Consider the following 18,202-nt stretch of genomic DNA (forward strand, 5'->3'; position numbering starts at 1 on the left):
TACCTTACTTGTAACAACAGATATGTACACTGAAGCTATGTTTACTTATTGTTTTGTTTGTGCAAATCAGATTGGCCAGCATATGAACACTCAACCCTATAAATGAACTTTAAAACTATGCCTAATTATTATTTTTTATAAGATTGGCAAGATTCACAAAGTTAGATAAAATCTTGTATTAATAATGCAGCATGAGAAGAAAAAAAGTTTTTAAATCTTAATTAAATATATAAAAATAGGATGACCAAGTAGGGTTTATCCTGGAAATGCAATTATGGTTAAATATTAGAAAAATTCTACGAAAATAATTCATTACATTAATAAGATTAAAGAGGTTAAACAATATGACTGTTAAAAAAGACGTACAAAATTTCTAAAAACTATTAGTAAACTTGGAATAAATGAAATTACTCTTAACCTTGTGAAAATTAATTAGGGGAAACCTCACTGTCATGGAGCTTAGAGGCCTGCAGGGGGAGCTCTCACACCAACCACTCCTTGTCAGTTGCAGACACAGAAGAGGTAGACCTGCAGGGCTATTCTGATTTAGATACGCTTTCTATCCCAGCAGGAGTAAGGATGATGTCCTCCTATCCTGTAACAGCCAATAGCCCAGCCAATGACAGACCATTACAACTCAGCCAATGGGAAGCCACTACACTAACGACTCGCAGTTCCATAGACTTTTTGTTTGTAACAGCCCCTCTCAACTCCCTGCTTTTCTCTATGAAAGAGCATTCCTCTCCTTTGTTCTCTGAACGAGCCTATGGTTTTGCTGTGCGAGCCTTGTCCCAAATTGCAATTCTCTGCTATTCCCGAATAAACCCATTTCTGCTAATAAAATAACTTACATTTATTTTTTAGGTTAACACTTGAAAATATATATCTATTGCAGATCCAGAGCAAACATCATTCCTAACTGTGAAATACTGAACTATTCTCTTTCAAATCTAGAAAAAGACAATTATGATTGCTAGCATGTTTTCTATTCAACGTTATATGGGAGTTCCTAGACTATGCAAAAAGATCAAGAAAAGGAAAATGTATAAGGATACTTAAGGAAATAATAAAACTTTTTTGCTCAAAATCTAATTTTCTACATAGAAAAACTAAAAGAATATAAACAAGCCATCAGAACTCATAAGCATGTCCAACAACAAGCTTGCTGGATGCAAATCAGGATCGGAAATAAAATGGCATGGCTGTACTCAAGGAAGAAAAGGTTACTTAAAAAGCTATTTAGAATACCAGCAAAAACCATTGTGAATACCTTGTAAGGCAGATGGTTGTACATGGAAAGAGGGGCCAGATGTTGATACAAAAACTAAAACATACTATTGAAGGGCATAAATAAAACCCTAAATAAATGGAAAGAAAGATTGTGCTCATGGGTGGATGACTTAGTATTACCAGTATCGTAAAAATGTAATTCCAATAAAAAATAAAATGGGTTTCTTTTCAATCCTGACAAGCATATTCTAAAATTTATATGGAAGAGCAAAGGGCAAAGAATGGGCATGACTTTCTGAAGAAGAATCAAAAGGAGGGATTTGCCCTACCAGAAATCAGGTTTCTTTATGAGCTATGATGATTGAAACAGAGTGAAATTGATACCGGGATGAATGGAACAATGAAAGCAACTCCTAGGAACAGACCCAGACACAAATATGAAATTGATACTAAAAATCAGTGTGCAAACAGGGATGGATTAACCAATAAGTGATGTTAAGACAATTAAGTATCACCATTAAAAAATAAAATTAGAACATTATACAAAAATAAATACCAGGTGGGTGAAAGTCATATATAAGAAAAGTGATACAATAATGATTTAAAAATAACGAGATAATTTTTATGATGTTGGATAAGACAAAATTTGTGAAACAGCACAAATAGCAGAAAGCATAAAAAAGACAAATTTTACAACGTTTAAACTAAATCAGCATGACAAAAAAAGTCATATACAGACTCAAAAAGATATTTACAACCCATATAATGAACAAAGGGTTAGTATCCAGAATATATAAAGAACTCTTATAAATCTATAGGAGAAAGACAAAGAACATGAGAGCAAAAGGGCAAATTTAGAAAAAGGCAACTCACAGAAGAGGAATAGCCAATAAAACTTGAAAAGATGCTTGATGTCACAAGAAAAAAAGGGAAAGGAAAACAATGAGATTTCATTTCATGCTAGCTGGCAAAAATTAGTATGTCACATAAATCCAGTGTTGAAGAAGTTAGGTGCAAACAGGTATTCATGCAGTATTGGCCAGACAGTTCATTTACAGCGAGTATACTCTGGTGAGCAATTTGGCATTTTTTAGTAAAGTTGAAATGCACATATCAGACAAGTCAGTCCTTTGGGGCACCTACTGTAAAGAAACTCTTGAACATGCACACAGAAGATTCTATTTTGCAACATTGTATGTGATTGCATGGGAGTTTGTTTTGCTGCTTTCTGAATGTCCAAGATATGTTATAAAGAAATACGGAAAACATAAAGGGAAGAAAGTAAATTGTGAGTGTTGAGAATGTAAAAACCATAAGGGAGAGGCAGCAATGAAAGAAGAAAGCAGACAGGGCAGAACTGTGAATCAGGAACCAAGAGGTGGGTTCCTGGTGCAGATGGAAGGACTGGCCTTGGAAAGGAAGCATGGTAATATTGGAGGAAAAGAGATGTTCACAAGGAAATAGAGATGGACGGTGAGGTATACAGGTATTCGCAAGGCTGAAACTAAATGACCTGTTTTCTCAATGTGAGAGAGGAGGTTGAGGGAGGTAAGAATTAAGGGAAGAGCTGGTGAAATGTTGACAACACTAGGCAGGATGTAAAGGTGAATGTGGCTCATTCCAGGGTAGTCTGTGGGCATCAGAAAAGCTCTTTCTCATTTCCAGGACAAAGCATTTGGTAGGTATGGAGGCCATCAGGAGCTGAAGTCATATACATGCTCCCCTTTAAAGTTCTCCACACCCGCATGCCTCTTCCCTCTTCCATAATCAACACAGAAACGTTAACTCCGTGGAAATGGCAGAGATGGAAGAAGCCACCGAGGCCACCCTACTCATGCCACTTCCTTAGGGATTTGGGTGACGTCCTCAAAGATGGGAGGCTTGCCAGATGGTTTGGGACTAATCAGACTGATGGGAATTATGACTCTGTCGGGGAGGCTGCAGCACTTCCTTGAACTGCTATACCTGGAGGAAACTTACACCAATTTCCAACAAGTTTCTGGTCTTCGTAGTCTGACAGCACTAATCTAGTAGCTGGGAGTTTAGTAAGACCTTTACACTGATTAGGCTTAATCATTTACAAGGTCAAATGAACAAATGAATTCTCATGAAAATGATCACTTATTTTCTTCCCTTAATTAGACAAACTTGATTTAATTTCCATTTGTTGAGATATTTCATAGCATGCATATAAAATGCCCTTGGCTATAATTTGTCAAAATCAAGGTCTTACTAATGGAATAATCCATTTCAGTCTTATCTGATAAAAATAGGAGTCAGAGAAAACTGTTAGGGAAATGAAATGGTATTTAGCATGTGTTGGGAGTTGAGTTCAGGGAAGTTTTTAAAAGGGAAACATTCAAATGGAGTTGGCGTGAGCCATACTCCTCCAGCATCAGGGGCTGGCCGTGGCCGATATACCCCTCTCCTTTACCTCTCTGATAGTCTGCATTTCTTGTCTGTTAACACGCTAGAGCCCTTCAGTAAGGACTTGGATTCCCTTCAGTTTCAGAACATTTGTAATCATAGACTCTGTGTTCTTCACCTATTATTTGAAATATGTAGGACTTCTGTCCTTTTGGTGTTTTTATGTATAACCTGCTGGGTACTGGGCGGCAAACTATAGTCTACAGGCTAAGTCTGGCTTGCCACCTCTATTTGCATGGCCTGCAAGCTAGGAATAAATGGTTTTTAGAATTCTAATGGTTGAAAAAAATTAAAATAATAATATTTAATGATATGTGAAAATTATAGGACATTCAAATTTTATTGACCATAAATAAAGTTTTATTGCTTACAGCCACACTCATTCATTTAGGGATTGTCTATGGCTATTTTCCCAATGCAATGACAGAGCTGAGTAGTTGTGACAGAGACTGCATGGTCTGAAAGTTGCCAATATTAGCTTTCTGACCCTTTATAGAAAAAGTTTGCTGACTTTGGTTTATGTGATACCCTTACCGCCAGGATGTTGAAAGCACCCAGGCCATTTAGAGCCTTTTTCCAGGCCCTTAGGATAATGCTGTTTGTCAGAAGATTCCAAGAACTCTTAAGAAGACTGCCAGATGGCATTGAGCACCTCTGAATTGGGAGGAAAATCTGCATTTCAGGTTTGTCCCTCCAGTTTCTCCTGACAGTGTTCCTGTCACTTATGCATGATGTAGGTAGTCATGCTGAAAACAGGAGACTGAATTGCCAGAGGGGATTTTCTGATGTGAAGAAGAGAAGTGAAAACAAATATTTGAAAAGCACCCTCCAGAGACCTAAAGTTGGAAGACATTGTTTCTGCCTCCAAGTGCTTGCAGGCGCCGTGCGATCATTAACATGTCCAAATATCTCACAAGTCACAGTAAGCATCATCTACTCTGTGTAAGTCTGGGGGTCTCAGAGGTAATAACTGCTTTTGGGGGAGGAGATCCTGATGGCTTAAGATGCTTCAGTTCATTGGAGCTTGGCAATAAAAAGGACTGTGAGCCAGTTAGCTTCACACTGGCTTCAGGGCTTTGGCCTCATATAGACCCACTGTTTTCCAAAATATTTCTCAGGTCTCAAGGGAGAAAAAGCAAGGGGCTGTGGTGGCTATCACAGTCCTACTGCCCTCTTTTCTTTTTAAAAAATTAAGTATCATCGATATCCAATCTTATGTTGGTTTTAAGTATACAATGGTTTACAGTGGTTCAACAGTTACCCACATGATTAAATCGTCACCTCCACTAGAGCAGTTACTATCTGTCAAGATAGGAAGATGTTACAGAATCATTGGCTATATTCTCCATGCTGTACTACCACCCCTGTGAGCAACTTATATGATGATTGAGAATTTCTGTACCCTTTTCCCTGCCCCTTTGTCTACATACCTGGCAACCTCACCACATGTCCAATGGTGATATGTAATATATAAGATGGCACATCATTCTCATGATATGAACCCAGTTTCGTTCAATGAATACCTCCTGAATATTGATTATGGGCCAAGAAATACATTAATTGCTGACAATATAAATGATGAAAATAAGTATCTATAGAGGGTTATAGTTCTATCAGTATGGCTTTATTTTCTAAACTGGATGGTATATACTTAATTCTTTTTATTTTGTATCTCCAGATTGTTTAATAACAAATAATTAACCAACAGCAGACAACACAGTCTTTGCCTCCCATAAATGTATGGTGTTGTTTCAATACAATGGTGGTGTGTGCAGCAGTGGAGTGCTGTGGAAATATGGAGGGATGTTCCTCATGCCAGGGGTGACAGGTGATTGGGGAAGATTTCCTAGAGAGGTGACACCCCATATACGTCTTACAACATGGGTAGAAGTTAATCCAGACAAGGGAGAAGGGCATGCAGTTCAAAAAGAACAGTGTGATTAAGTAAGGATGTCAGGAAACAGCATAGAGAATTATCTCAAGGAGTTAGGAATTACAAGATCATACAGAGGTCAAAGACAATTTATTTTTCTGTACAAAAGGGGCTTGGATATTCCCCTGCGTTCAGTTAGGAGCTAATGGAGTAATTATAGTATAGATAGACTTTTTTGAACCAGAGAGGGGGACTGATTGGAAGAGGTATTGCCTGTTAGGTAGGGAGGTGAGTTAAAGTAGTGTCTGCGTCTGTTGAAACAAAAGATGAAAAGATCAGTGCAGCCATGATGGTCATGATAGAGAATATATGGATTCAGAATAGGAGGTAAAAACTGGTGGCAGTTGATTACAGCTTGGATATAGGTGGTAAGGGAGAGGTTAGCAATGTAGGAGAATGCACAAAGGCACAGTCTCAAAAAACTCATGTGGGAATTCAGTACCACAGAAAGAAAAGAAAATGGTGATTATTCAAGCATCTTTTTGCCTTACCCTTTAGGCATTTCTTCTTGGATCTGGAGAGACACCAGGTGCGGGTTTAAATTTGTGCTCTTTGTGGTTTGAAGATGCATCTGGTGAATGGATCCACAGAGACCACAAAATATGCTCAGGTAATCTGGTACATGCTTGACAGCTTTTCTTTTGCCCCACACTTTCTCTTTTCCCTTTTCAGGGAAACTGGGCCAGATTTCAGCTTATATAAAGCATAGATAGTCCATCAGGAACTCCAGGTTTTCATGGGAGATGAGCAATCTCATGCCAAGTCTGTTATAAATACTTCTAGGCTACATTATCATGAAGATGTGTGCAGACCACTAATATGGCAATCTGGGATCTAATCCGAAAGCATCTGGAAGACATGGTGAACTTCTCATGTTACATATGCCAAGAGGATATTTGGCCCAAATATAAAAAGGACAGTCTGGTTTAGAGATGGAGAGACATATACTGTTACAAGAGAGGGGAGCCATTGGTTATGAACTATTCCAATGGATCGCATATAAGCTCTATGATACACAGCTTTGAGCACAGCACCTACTGATTGGAAGATGGGGGTTTAATAAATGGCTTGAATCCATGAATAAATGGAAGGGTATCTATTCTGAGTCAGGGAAGAGAAATCTTAATTTTGGATGGAATAATTAAGCTTTTCAAAAAGCAAAAGGAAAACCCAATATAGGATCCTAAAATAAAATGAAGTATGAAATCAGGCAGAGTTAGAAAAGGAGAGACACTACATCTGGAGCAGAATGGGCCTTCTTGACTGGGACTGCAGTTAAATGGGCTCTCTGGAATGCTGGAAAGCTGGAAGCAGATGTGCTGTGCCAGAAAGCTAGAGAATGATTTTGTTTTCTCTATATATATTAGGATAAGACCTTGCTGATTCTGAGCTTGATTGAAAAACTAAGAGAGAACACATTTTCTAAGAATATCTGTGTTTGAGGGCCAGTGTACATTCTTTAGGAATTATTATAACAGGGCAATAAGGACATAGTAAAAATTGAACTTTCCAGATTCAATAAGGGTCAACAGTTCATGCATAATTTCAACCAGCAGTTGACACCCTTTAAGGACTCTGGCAGCCAAGGGATGTGACTCAAAGACATGCTTAATTTATTCCTAATCTATGTGGCCACTTCCTTCTGATACAATTATGTATCTTTTGCAAATCTGACCAGGAACCATATTTAATTTTTTAACTTTGTGCATAGGATTTATTCCTATCACTCTGTAACCCACCTGAGATGCAACTGGCATAATGATGGGTTCTGAGATGTCTGGCAGGTGTCAGAAGTGGGATTTATGAGCTGAATCATTATCATGGTTTGATTTCGGAATTGGTGTCAGGAAATCAAGTGATGAAACAATGAACTAAAGAAATGTGGAAAGAAACCAGATAGCCTATGGCATGAGATAATTAAGTTACTGAGAAAGATGTTTTGGGGGAGAGCTGAATCAGTGGAATTTACTTACTGTGCCTCTATCTGCAATAGAACAGGACTTGTAGATAACTAAAGAGGGATGAGTTAATGGTAAGGGAGCCCAACATGTAATTTCATAGTCTCTATCATGTTATCTAAGAGTGGAGTGATTATACAACCCCATAAAACTGAAAATCTAAGGGAATGGGGGAGGTTCTGATGGATCTCCACAACCTTCCCTAGACTGACAGTCAATTTCCAGCCAGAAATTATTTATTTGCCAGGGAAAATCAGAACTAAAATATGCTCTTGTTCTCCCAGTGAGAGTGGTTTAGGAAAAAAAAGAAAGGAAGATTTGAAAAGAATAATATTACTTTTAATTGTATATCCACTTTAACATGTGTATGTAAATCTTGTTTTTATAGAGAAGCCTTAAAATGGAAATATGCACTTGAAGCTTCATGATTTTGGAGCAAGCTGATGCATTACTTTTTCACTGGGCAGGGCTTCAGAAACTCATTTGAACTTGAAAATGTTATCTTTTAAATGAAAAATTAAGAATACTTAATTGAGGAATAAAATTTCAATTGGTAAAAGTATAACATCTTCTGTGTCTCAGATGTTATTTTAGGAGAAGGTGACCTGGCTGAATTGGAGCGAATTGAGATACAGGGTGAGGCTGGCAACATGCCTAGACTCTCCAAAGCTATAAGTCTTTGGAAGCACAATTTTACCTTTTTTGATTATTTTAGAAATTAGACTTTAGGGCACAGCTTCAGGGTGGGAGGGCAGTTGGACCCCTCTCTTATCACTTGATGAAATAATAAAAGTCGATGCACTGTTGTAGGTGAAAGACTGCTATAGAAAATGGTGGGATGTTAAAAAGACACTATAATGGAAAGGAAAAACTTAATGTACTGGAGGAGAAAAGGAAAAAGCAGGCAACTCTTGGATATAAAGCTCACTTAAACAGAACAAGTTGGGAAAGAAATGAAAATGTGGGATCAGTGTAATACTTGAGCCAGCACAGTAAGAAATCTGGGATTCTGGTCTTCATCAGAAACAATCCAAAGGTTGCTCACAGAGCCTGCTAGTGCACAATCTGGACCAGGGACCAGGAGCTCTTCATAAGTGACAGTAAAGTGACCTGGGGTACTAGGGCACAGAATTTGAAGCAGGCAGTGATTCTGAAGCAGGGAAGTTCCTAGGGATTAAATGGTAGTAGTCATCCTGAAACATACTACATATGACATGGGATAGACTGCAGAGAAATATCGTGATCATGGTTTTTGTAATTTATGTACTAAAGAGTATTCAGTAAAAGAGCCAGTGATGAACTTTGGATAAATGGGCTTTCTGAAATTCTGGAAAGCTAGAGGCAGACATTTTGTTCAGGAACATCTGTTCACTGACTTTGTTTTCTTAATCCAGATGAAGAGGTAGTTTAACAGATGCTAAATTTGGTTTTAGAGCCAGGAAAGCATATTCTACCTTCAATTGTTTAAATATAAATACACACACACACACACACACACACACACACACACACACACACGCAATCCACCCCACATTTCTGTAAATGTATAATTTATATACTAAATTGTCTTATATTCTTGGATATTTATGCACATATTTACATCTTTTCACATACATACATATATATATATGTGAATACACATGATTTTTTTCCAGAATGTCTGACATAAGTCCTGAGTTCCTAAACAAATAAGGACAGTAAAGTATCAATAATTTAATTTCCTCCTTCAGTCCTATCTTGCACTGATGGTGTCACAGAGCAGTTGGCAGCCCCTGTCAAGTTCTTTGGAAACCAAGGAAATCATTTTAGACATATTCCACATCTGTTACTGCTTTCACTCTGCTTCCACAAACTTCTGGATCCTTGGTTAATTAAATCGGCAGCCTAATCTTTTCCTGTTGTATAGACTTTGTATGTGTACATTCTGTGAATGAGTGTACATATTTCTGCCAATGCCTGAGCTACCTAAAATACTGTGCACTTTCCAGTTTCTGTCTGTCTTCCATATGGGGAGGGGATAGCACCTTCTCTCTGGCCTAAGCAGATTAGCACCCTCTTGACCTGCTCTTTTACAACAGTCCAGTCCCAGTGAGAGAGCCCCAAGATTGTCTGTCTGCTTTGAAATGAAATGAGAATGAGAAAGCCAGGACAGCAGACAGAGCACCAGCCCTAGAAGGACCTCAGTGCACAGTCCACTGTATCAGTTTTCTCACTGCCATGACCTTGCTCTTCCAACCTTCGACCAAAACTCCATCTTGGAATGACTCTGACTCCAGGGGAAATTTATTAGACACTCAAGAGCAAAGAAGTCACTTACCAGATGCCAAGAGATCATTGATGAGCACAAGGAACTTCTCATCAGCCACTTGGGCATCAGTCATGAGGAACACTGTGCTGATATTCTTTACCCCGGCTTTCAGGCACAAGCTGGCCAGGTCCACCTGCAGAAACAATCAATATCAGAGATCTGCAAGAAGAGGGTCCGATTGAAAGAAATGCCCAACCCACTCTTTAGGAATGGGACCATTTTCTTATCTACTCTAAAGGGAAATAAAGAAAAATGGCAATGGAGGAAGGGAGGAGTTCTATCTTGTCCTGACAGGCAGGGAAATATGTCTTATTCCCAGGAGAAAAGGAAAAAGCAGGCAACTCTTGGATATAAAGCTCACTGATCCCGATAGAGGTGGGTGAGTCAAGTTCAATAGTGATGATCTTTAATTCATACAACCACTGTGGCTCCTGTGTGGCTTCTGGAGCTCCTGCTTTGTGCAGAGAGGTTGATAGTTTTCCAAAGGATCAGAAATAGTCCCTGCTCATCCGTGTTACTCTGTATCATCATATAACTGAATGACCTGCCCAGAAGGCAGGCGATTGTTGTTGGTCTTGACAGAAGAGTCATGTACTTGGGGATACTGGCCTTGGGGAGAAACGTGTTACACTAGCAGAGTCTTGAGTTCTCATGATTAGCTCCAGCAAAAGACTTGTGTTGGAAAAAATATACCGGGGAACACATGCATGGTGCATTGCATGCACGTGCGCGCGCATGCACACACACACACACACACACACACATTATCTGGTAGGAAATCAGATTCATTCAAAATTATAGGTGCATGAAGTTTTGGGCTAGGATGCCAACCCCTGAATTCTCCAGCGTAGCCAGTCTTGGTTCCTTTGCTGTTTCCCTTTCACAAAGCTCAGCCATCAGCCTCAGTCTTGCTCTTCTCTCTCTCACACCTCTCAAAGCTTATTCTCTAGTAGCCTCATACATTTCCTTACAGCTGAGCTTCCTTTGCATCCAAATAATTCCCCTTTAAAGTTAGTGAAATTTCTTTTAGATTAGTGGTTCTCAACCTCATTTAAGAGAATTACCTAAGATAATGCTTCTCAACTCTCATTGGAATTAACTGGGGGATACTTTGAAAAGTCCTGATGCCAGGCCACCCCCTGGACTAGCTAAGTCAGAATTTTTAGGGTGGGGTGGGATACAGGCATCAGCATTATTCAAAGGGGATTCCAGTATATAGTCAAGGTTGAGGAACCCCTGCTTAGATCATTCTGTAACAGCATATTTCAAATATGCACTATAGTCTCTTTTTTGGAAGCACTGAAGATTGACCTCATGTGAACTTGGTGTACGACCTTACATTTAGCCAATCATGGACAGGATGACCTGCAGTTTTATAGCAGCGAGTACCACTGGCTGAGAGATTATGAAGGAGGAGTTAAATAAAGTTCAATAGTGATGATCATTAATTCATAAAACCACTGTGGCTCCTGTATAGCTTCTGGAGCTCCTGCTTTGTACAGAGAGGTTAATAGTTTTCCAAACGGTCAGAAATCGTCCCTGCTCATCTGTGTTACTCTGTATCATCATATAAGTGAATGACCTTATACGATGTGAAGAGATTATGTAGGTGGTAAGTCTGGCTCTGTGTGGCTGACATTGTCCTGGGGACAGCAGGAGCAGTATCCTGATGGAACTTACATGGCTCCCTACGGTTCCTCTACTGTGGCCCTGGACTAAAGGGCGGGGTTGGACAAAGCGCCTTCTGAAGGTCCTATATAATGCCTTTCTCCGCTTTCTAGAGTGTGCACTGTGGCCCCTTCCTGCCAGATGTCTGGAACCAGGAAATGTCACAGAGGGTCTCAGCGGCTGGTGCTTCCTGAACTCATCTTTTAAAATATGAATTTCTTATGAAACTTGGGCAGAGTGTCAGAATTCCTCCTACTGGAGCTAGAGGGGAGATGAGTGCTTCTGGTTTGGGCAGGAGCTGAGGCTCTCCAGATGCAACAAAGCAGCTGAGTCCTCACAGATGCAACCTTGTGAAGGCCAGTGTTCTCAGGCTGTCTAGTGAGAAAAGAGCCCCTCATGTCACTAGTCCAAAATCTAAGAAGAAAATGGCTGGACGATTAAGGGGAGGTTGTGGGCAAGGGAACTGAAGAGCTAATGAAGAGTGACAGAGAGCTGAGGGTAATTGGAGAGGCTGCCATCTCCCCACTCCCGCCTGGCCTTCTGACCTTGAAGTCTGGGATCTGGTAGCCCTTCCGCAGCGTGATCTGGAATACATCCATGGAGCTGATGAAGGCCGCAAGCCTTGTCAGACTCTGCTTGCCGCTCCCGCCTACACCAACCAGGAGAGCATTTCCCCGGGGGGACTCCAGGATACGATTGATATGGCAGCTAAAGAGAAGGAAGCAGGGCATATGGCTGTGATCCAACCTTCCTCTGGGTGAGCATGCTTCCTGGTCCCAGTGAGAACTGGAGCCCTCCTTGGAGGCACACCATGGGCTGAGCTGTAGGAAATCTGAGTTAAATTGTCCCCACACCTAGCCTCACCTTCTTGTCCAAGTAGATTGAAGTCGTCCCTGCTTTGCTTTAAGCCAAAGCCGCTGGCTAACTAGGGGCAGTGGTGGAAGATCTCCCAGCAGCCAGGCAGGACTTGGGGGGCCTGTGATGGCCACAGGAGGGGACCTGGGCTTACCCTCCCACATCTCCCCAGCTGAACCTGACTATGCCACAATCCCCCACTTCACTGTGCCTCACCTATTTGTGCATTTAAGCAAAAGGAGGGGATGGGAAAAAGGAAAGTAGAAAATGTACCGTTGGAATAAACATCAGGGAAGGCTAGAGGACAAGCAGGAACAGAACAATTTGTTCCTTTTCAGAAAGAAGGAGCAGATTAAGGTCAGCAGAACAGCAGAGGGCCCTGGCTTAGCTTTTTCCATCCTTCTTTTATCCTTTCTGGATGTTGATGCCCTGGAAATGAATATTTGTGGATCCTTGTGTCAGCCTAGAAGACACCCACTTCCTTGGCTTCTGTATTCCTCCCTCTGCAGCTATACTTACCACCCTCAGGAGTCAGCACTGGGGAAATATTCCCTGGCCCTGGGCTTAGACCAGGCCCTCCAGAGGAACCCACTCCTCCCACCCCTGCAGGCCTTCCCCAAATGCTAGTCTTCCATCAAGCTGTCCACAGCCTCCCCTTCAGGAAACACCGCCAGTCTTTTCTAGAATTCCCCTCAGCACTACGTCTATATCTAATGTAAAGTACCTCCATTCTCTATAAAAATAACCCCTATTCCCTCTTCTTTTCTCATCTTAAAAACAATGACTATTCTTGGTGCAAAATGCAGAAAATACAGGAAAAAACTACAATTCTACTATTAGTCAAAAACACCACTGACATTAATTATGTGTCCGTTTGGACTTTTTTCTAGTGTCTGTATGTTTATAAGTGTACATTTATGTGTATATTCATTTATTACACCTGAAAACTCAGTATATTTCTATTCTGTATTTTCAAAATTGGGCTCACAGTGTATATTGAACATCATGTCTCAGAACCCTTTTCTCATTTAACGATCTATTATTATTTCACTATGTCACTGAGTGATCTGCTATACCATGCTACTAATGGTAGACTGATATTCCATTGCAGAGAGTAAGTTCCTTAACTTCAGTAGCCTGCTGTTGGATATTTAGGTTGTTGCCAACATTTTCCAGTTACAAACAATGTGATAGAAGCATTTTTAATTTGTATCTGTAATTATGCCCATGGCATAAGTTCCTAGGAGTAAAACTGCCAAGTCAGACAGTAGAGCAGTTTTCACAGCTTCTGATACATGCTGAAAAGTATCCCCCTGGAATGGTGTCACCAATTTAGATCTTAAGTAGGGTAGATCAAAATGTGAATCTATTATACTGCAGGATGAGAATATGTTAGATTATGTTAGTTGAATTAGACCGTGTTAAGTCAGTGAATTTGGGGAAACATAACACAGCAATCAAGCCACTGGAGAAAAGGGTAAGGAAGAAGAGTCAACAGGGGTTGGTGATCTTTGGAACAAAAGAGTTATGCAGAACAAGAACTCAGGTAAAGCCCAACCAAGAAGTGTAGAGGCTACATCTGATGCTGAATTGCATGGGCTATAACCCTGTGTTCCTGTCTGGTGTTAACGATATTATAATGAAAAATACCATGTTCAAATTAAGCAATGGTAATTAACTAAGGATGGAGCAGCTTAAGGTCTAGCTAACTCCAGTTTGGAGGAAGGGCTGAGGGGGAAGTCTTGGCCTGGGAGCTTTGACATGTCAACCAAACGGGAGTATGTATGATATTAAAGGGCTCATGTTGGGCTTCTGTGGTTTGAAGTTTCTTCTTACTGAAAATTTCTTTCACATACTGATAACTTGGTCATAATTAGCATCAGTAAATTAAATGTGGATCCTCATTCTTTCAGCTCTCTCATGGAAAGAACTTGGTATCTGAAAGAAATCCCGAGCAGAAGTACGTATGAGTCAACAACTCCCATCACCAGCATGCAGGAAAGTATGGCCCCCACCCTTGTTGACACTGGGTGTTATTTTTTTTAATTGGTGCCAATTTGGTGGTTGAACACGTTGTTGTTTTTTATTTCTTTGATTTCTAGGGAATTGGGCATTTTTCTTATGAATTGTTATGTATCTTTTCTTTCGTAAATTTTCTGTTCATATCCATTGTCGCTTCTCATTGAAGTGTTCTTGCAGATTGGTGAGATGACCCCTCTATGTATATTTTAACTTATCCCCCCAATTTGTCACTTTTACCTGTTAGTTTCCATGTATTTTTAGATTACAGAAAATTTTAGCTTTGGAGACCTAAACTTGTATATCACTAAATCTATGTAGTTAAAACTTAAGTCTCTACATATTCAGGAGTTATTGACCTATATTTAGTTCTTTCATGCATTTCTTTCTTCAGCTTATAATTATCTGTGATACTTCATCTTATATCAAATAGATTTACACTTCTCTTGCCCCCTTATTAAACCATAGTTTCTAGACATCCAAAGAGTGTACTCATATTCTCTAGGGTGCTAGCATATTAAAGGTGTTCGATACATTTTTGTTAAATTTAAGCAGAATTACATATACTTTATACTCAGCATCACCTTTGGGGTGATGAATGGAATCATTCATTACTCTAGGTGCAAGGAACCACCTGCTTTGGGGCTACATTAGATGGTGCCTGACTAAATGATAAAAGGAGAAACAATGGTGGCAAGATATACAAACCCTCTCCTCTAATTCAAAAAAGGAGGGGGCGGGAATGGGTTAATGGAAGAGAGAGGCAAGCAAGGAGCAGGAGGAGGGGGAGGGGGGCTTGCAGCACCCAGCTCTGTTCAGGAGGGCCTGAACTCAGCTTAGCATGGGCTGTGCTATTCGGTATCTAAGAGGGAAATGCATCATTAGTGATGAAGTTTCCAAAGAAGTCTGCAATTGTCAGCCCTGGGCTCTGGCTGCGGATTCATCAACAACCTCTGATGAGCGCAAAGGACTCTGCATTTAAATTACAAAATTTTAAAGGAAGATCAATATTCTAAAGGGCTCCTGGGCCAGAAAACCAAGGCAGTCTAAGTTAAGCCCATTACTGAATTTCTGGGCGATTAAAAACAAAAGCTGAAGATGCGCCACAGCACAGCTGGGGGAAGCTGGCTCACTGGAGACCACCCCCCCACACACACACCCTTGAGAACTGATAAGATACACAAAAAAAAAGGGGACATGAGAGTACATCAGAAGTTCCTTTTTTGTTAATGATTTAGAAGTGATTCTAAAAGAAAAAGAGAGGAGGCTGAAAAAATACACGTGGGAGTGAATAAACAAGGAAAAATGTAGAGTAAGATTATGCCAAAAGCCGGGGAAAATATCCAGGGTAAAGCTGAAAGAAAAAGCAGTACAAGACTCTGCTGAAATGGTGAAGGAATAGGAGGGCAAATGGTACCACTGAGAAAAGAAAACCACTCAAAAAAAAAGTCTAACATTTCTGGGCAGCTCTTTAAGTGCAAAGCACTTGGCACAGACAGCAATGACCTGCGATGTAGGCATTCTTATCATGCTCATTTTTCAGAGAAGGAGACTGACGCTTGGGGAAGTTGTGTCCTTTGCAAAGCACCACAGCCAATTAGTGGCAGAACCAGGATCTGCACTTGGGTCTGACTCTATCTGCAGAGCCTGTGCCCCTAACCACCACACAGGGCTCCATTACGGGTTAAGCACGAGAGCAGTGGAAAGAGACAGCAGCAAAGCTTGGGAAAGGTGTAGGGGAATCAAACGAAAGAAAATGTTAAGCACTCAAGAGGTGAGAAGATACAGGCGGATAAAAAAATCAAGGTGAGGTTACGCCTCATTGCACCTGTAACCACAGCTCCTTGGCCAGCCCAGGTGGGTCGGTCCTGAGACAGCGCGTGCGCACTCCGTCCCCGCCGCGCCGGCGGGCGCTCGGGTGTAAGAAGTCAGGACCTTCCTGGACTGAGTCCGGCGCCTGTGCTTTGGGCCCCGTGTGCAGTATTGCGAGGCCGTGGGCGCTCCCTGCAGCTGTGACCTGTGTCGTTTGGGGCCCCGCTTCTGCTCTATCTGGCTGGCTGAAGCAGCCAAGAGGGCCGAGGAGCGCCAGGGAGGGGAGGGAGGGGTAGCAGGGATGAAGTCATGGGACGCTGATATTTCTAAACAAACCTGCAGGACGTTATATATCCAAATACACTTTATTCTTCAGAATTGCTTCCTCAAGGAAGTTCATTATTAAGACTTTTCCTGGGAAACTATCTTGAGAGTCTGTTTAGCAGCCTTGGGAGAAAAGTCAGTTTTCATAGCCTTATTTTTTCCTGAAACAGTGTTAGTCAGTTAGATCACCCATGTTGGAAGGCGCATTGACTGAATCACTTGCTAGTCTCCCAAATTAAATTTACGCTTAAAGGACGAAGATTTGTCTCAACTCCAGGACGATGACACAGGCTCTGGTAGCTCTTGGAGAGGAGGGAAAATACTTCTGTACAGAAGTTTCACAAGGTGAGTGAACAGACATCCTAGAAGCCTTATTCCTGACCACCTGTGATGCAGCAGACAGTCTCCAGGGCACTGGGGACTCAGCGTGAGCCAGTTAGTCTGTGTGCTCAGGAGCTTACACTGGATCAGGTGGGGACAGGAAAGCATATGGGGAGCGTGGTAGGGTGATGGTCATGTGCCTGAGCATGAGCTTTGGCTTGCCTGTGTCTGGGGTGTGTAACATTAGGCAACTTCCCTCCTCTCTCTGGGCATCAGTATCCTCATTTATGATACAGGGAGAATAGCAGACCTTGCTTTCTTCACTTTTTCTGTGGGGACTGAATGAATCAGTGTATGCAAAGCATGATGCTACAGGCCCATGATGATTCTATGGTAAGTGCAGCTCTTACATGTCCTATTAAATGCTGCCGTCCCAGGGAGGCCTCCAGGACCACCCTTTTTAAACTTGCAATCACTCCCCCTTTTCTCTTTGTTTTTCTCTCCATCATTTGTCCCATATATGACATGCTAACAATTTACATTGAGGACCTGCTATGTTCCAGACACTGTCCTGGGTATTGCGGCTCCAGAAGTGAGTAACACAGAGATGCCCATGCTCACACTAACACCATGCACTGAGCAGGTATGTGTTGGGTGGATGGATAGATGAATGGAGGTAGGCAAATAAAGGAATTAATCATGACAAATGCAGCAGGGCGGTGAAGTAACACATGGCAAGGACCCAGAACTGACAACTGACTTTAGCAAGAGCTGGAACTGTTGTGACTTTGATGAGAGCTCTTTTATTCAAGTGGTAAGAAATGGACCAATGAGAAGTGAGAAAGTATAACAGGTATAGAACCCTTTTGATGAGTTTTGTTGTGAACAGAAGCAGAGAAATGGGGGTAGGAGATAGAAAGGCTCTAAGAGTCCAGGAATAGATTTGTTGTTTTTTTGGTAAATGATAACACAATATGTTTATATATTGATGGATAAGATCCAAAAGCCAATGAATTAATGATGGTGGAGTAAGAGGGAAGAGGAGGGAAAAGAAAATAGGAAAGAGGGGGAGAGAGAAGGGGTAAGTGCAGGAAGGAGCAAAGTCATGGATAAGGGGAAAGAGATGGGATCTGGTGCACATGTGGAGGGATTGGCCTTTGGTAGCAACTTTGCAGGTGGGATGCAGATAGGCTGTTAGATTTGATAGCAGGGAGATGACAGAATTCACTTCTGGTTGCTTTCACTATCTCAGCGAAATAGGAGATGTGCTCATTAGCCAGGAATGAAGAGAGGGGGAGGAGTGTTAGACACTTGAGAAGAAAAATGTGTCATGCAGTCATCACAGGG

General features: G+C 41.2%; 1 protein-coding gene across 1 annotated transcript in view; it reads right to left on the reverse strand.

The window, feature by feature from the left end:
- Positions 1–18,202, reverse strand: part of LOC118931226 (dynein axonemal heavy chain 9-like) — a 349,376-nt gene that overhangs the window by 125,088 nt on the left and 206,086 nt on the right. Inside the window, 2 exon segments of the mRNA XM_057500855.1 lie at positions 9,866–9,989; positions 12,070–12,232. Of these exon segments, the coding sequence (XP_057356838.1) occupies positions 9,866–9,989; positions 12,070–12,232 (287 nt within the window).

The sequence above is a fragment of the Manis pentadactyla genome, chromosome 4, assembly GCF_030020395.1.
Source record: "Manis pentadactyla isolate mManPen7 chromosome 4, mManPen7.hap1, whole genome shotgun sequence".
Lineage (NCBI taxonomy): Eukaryota > Metazoa > Chordata > Mammalia > Pholidota > Manidae > Manis > Manis pentadactyla.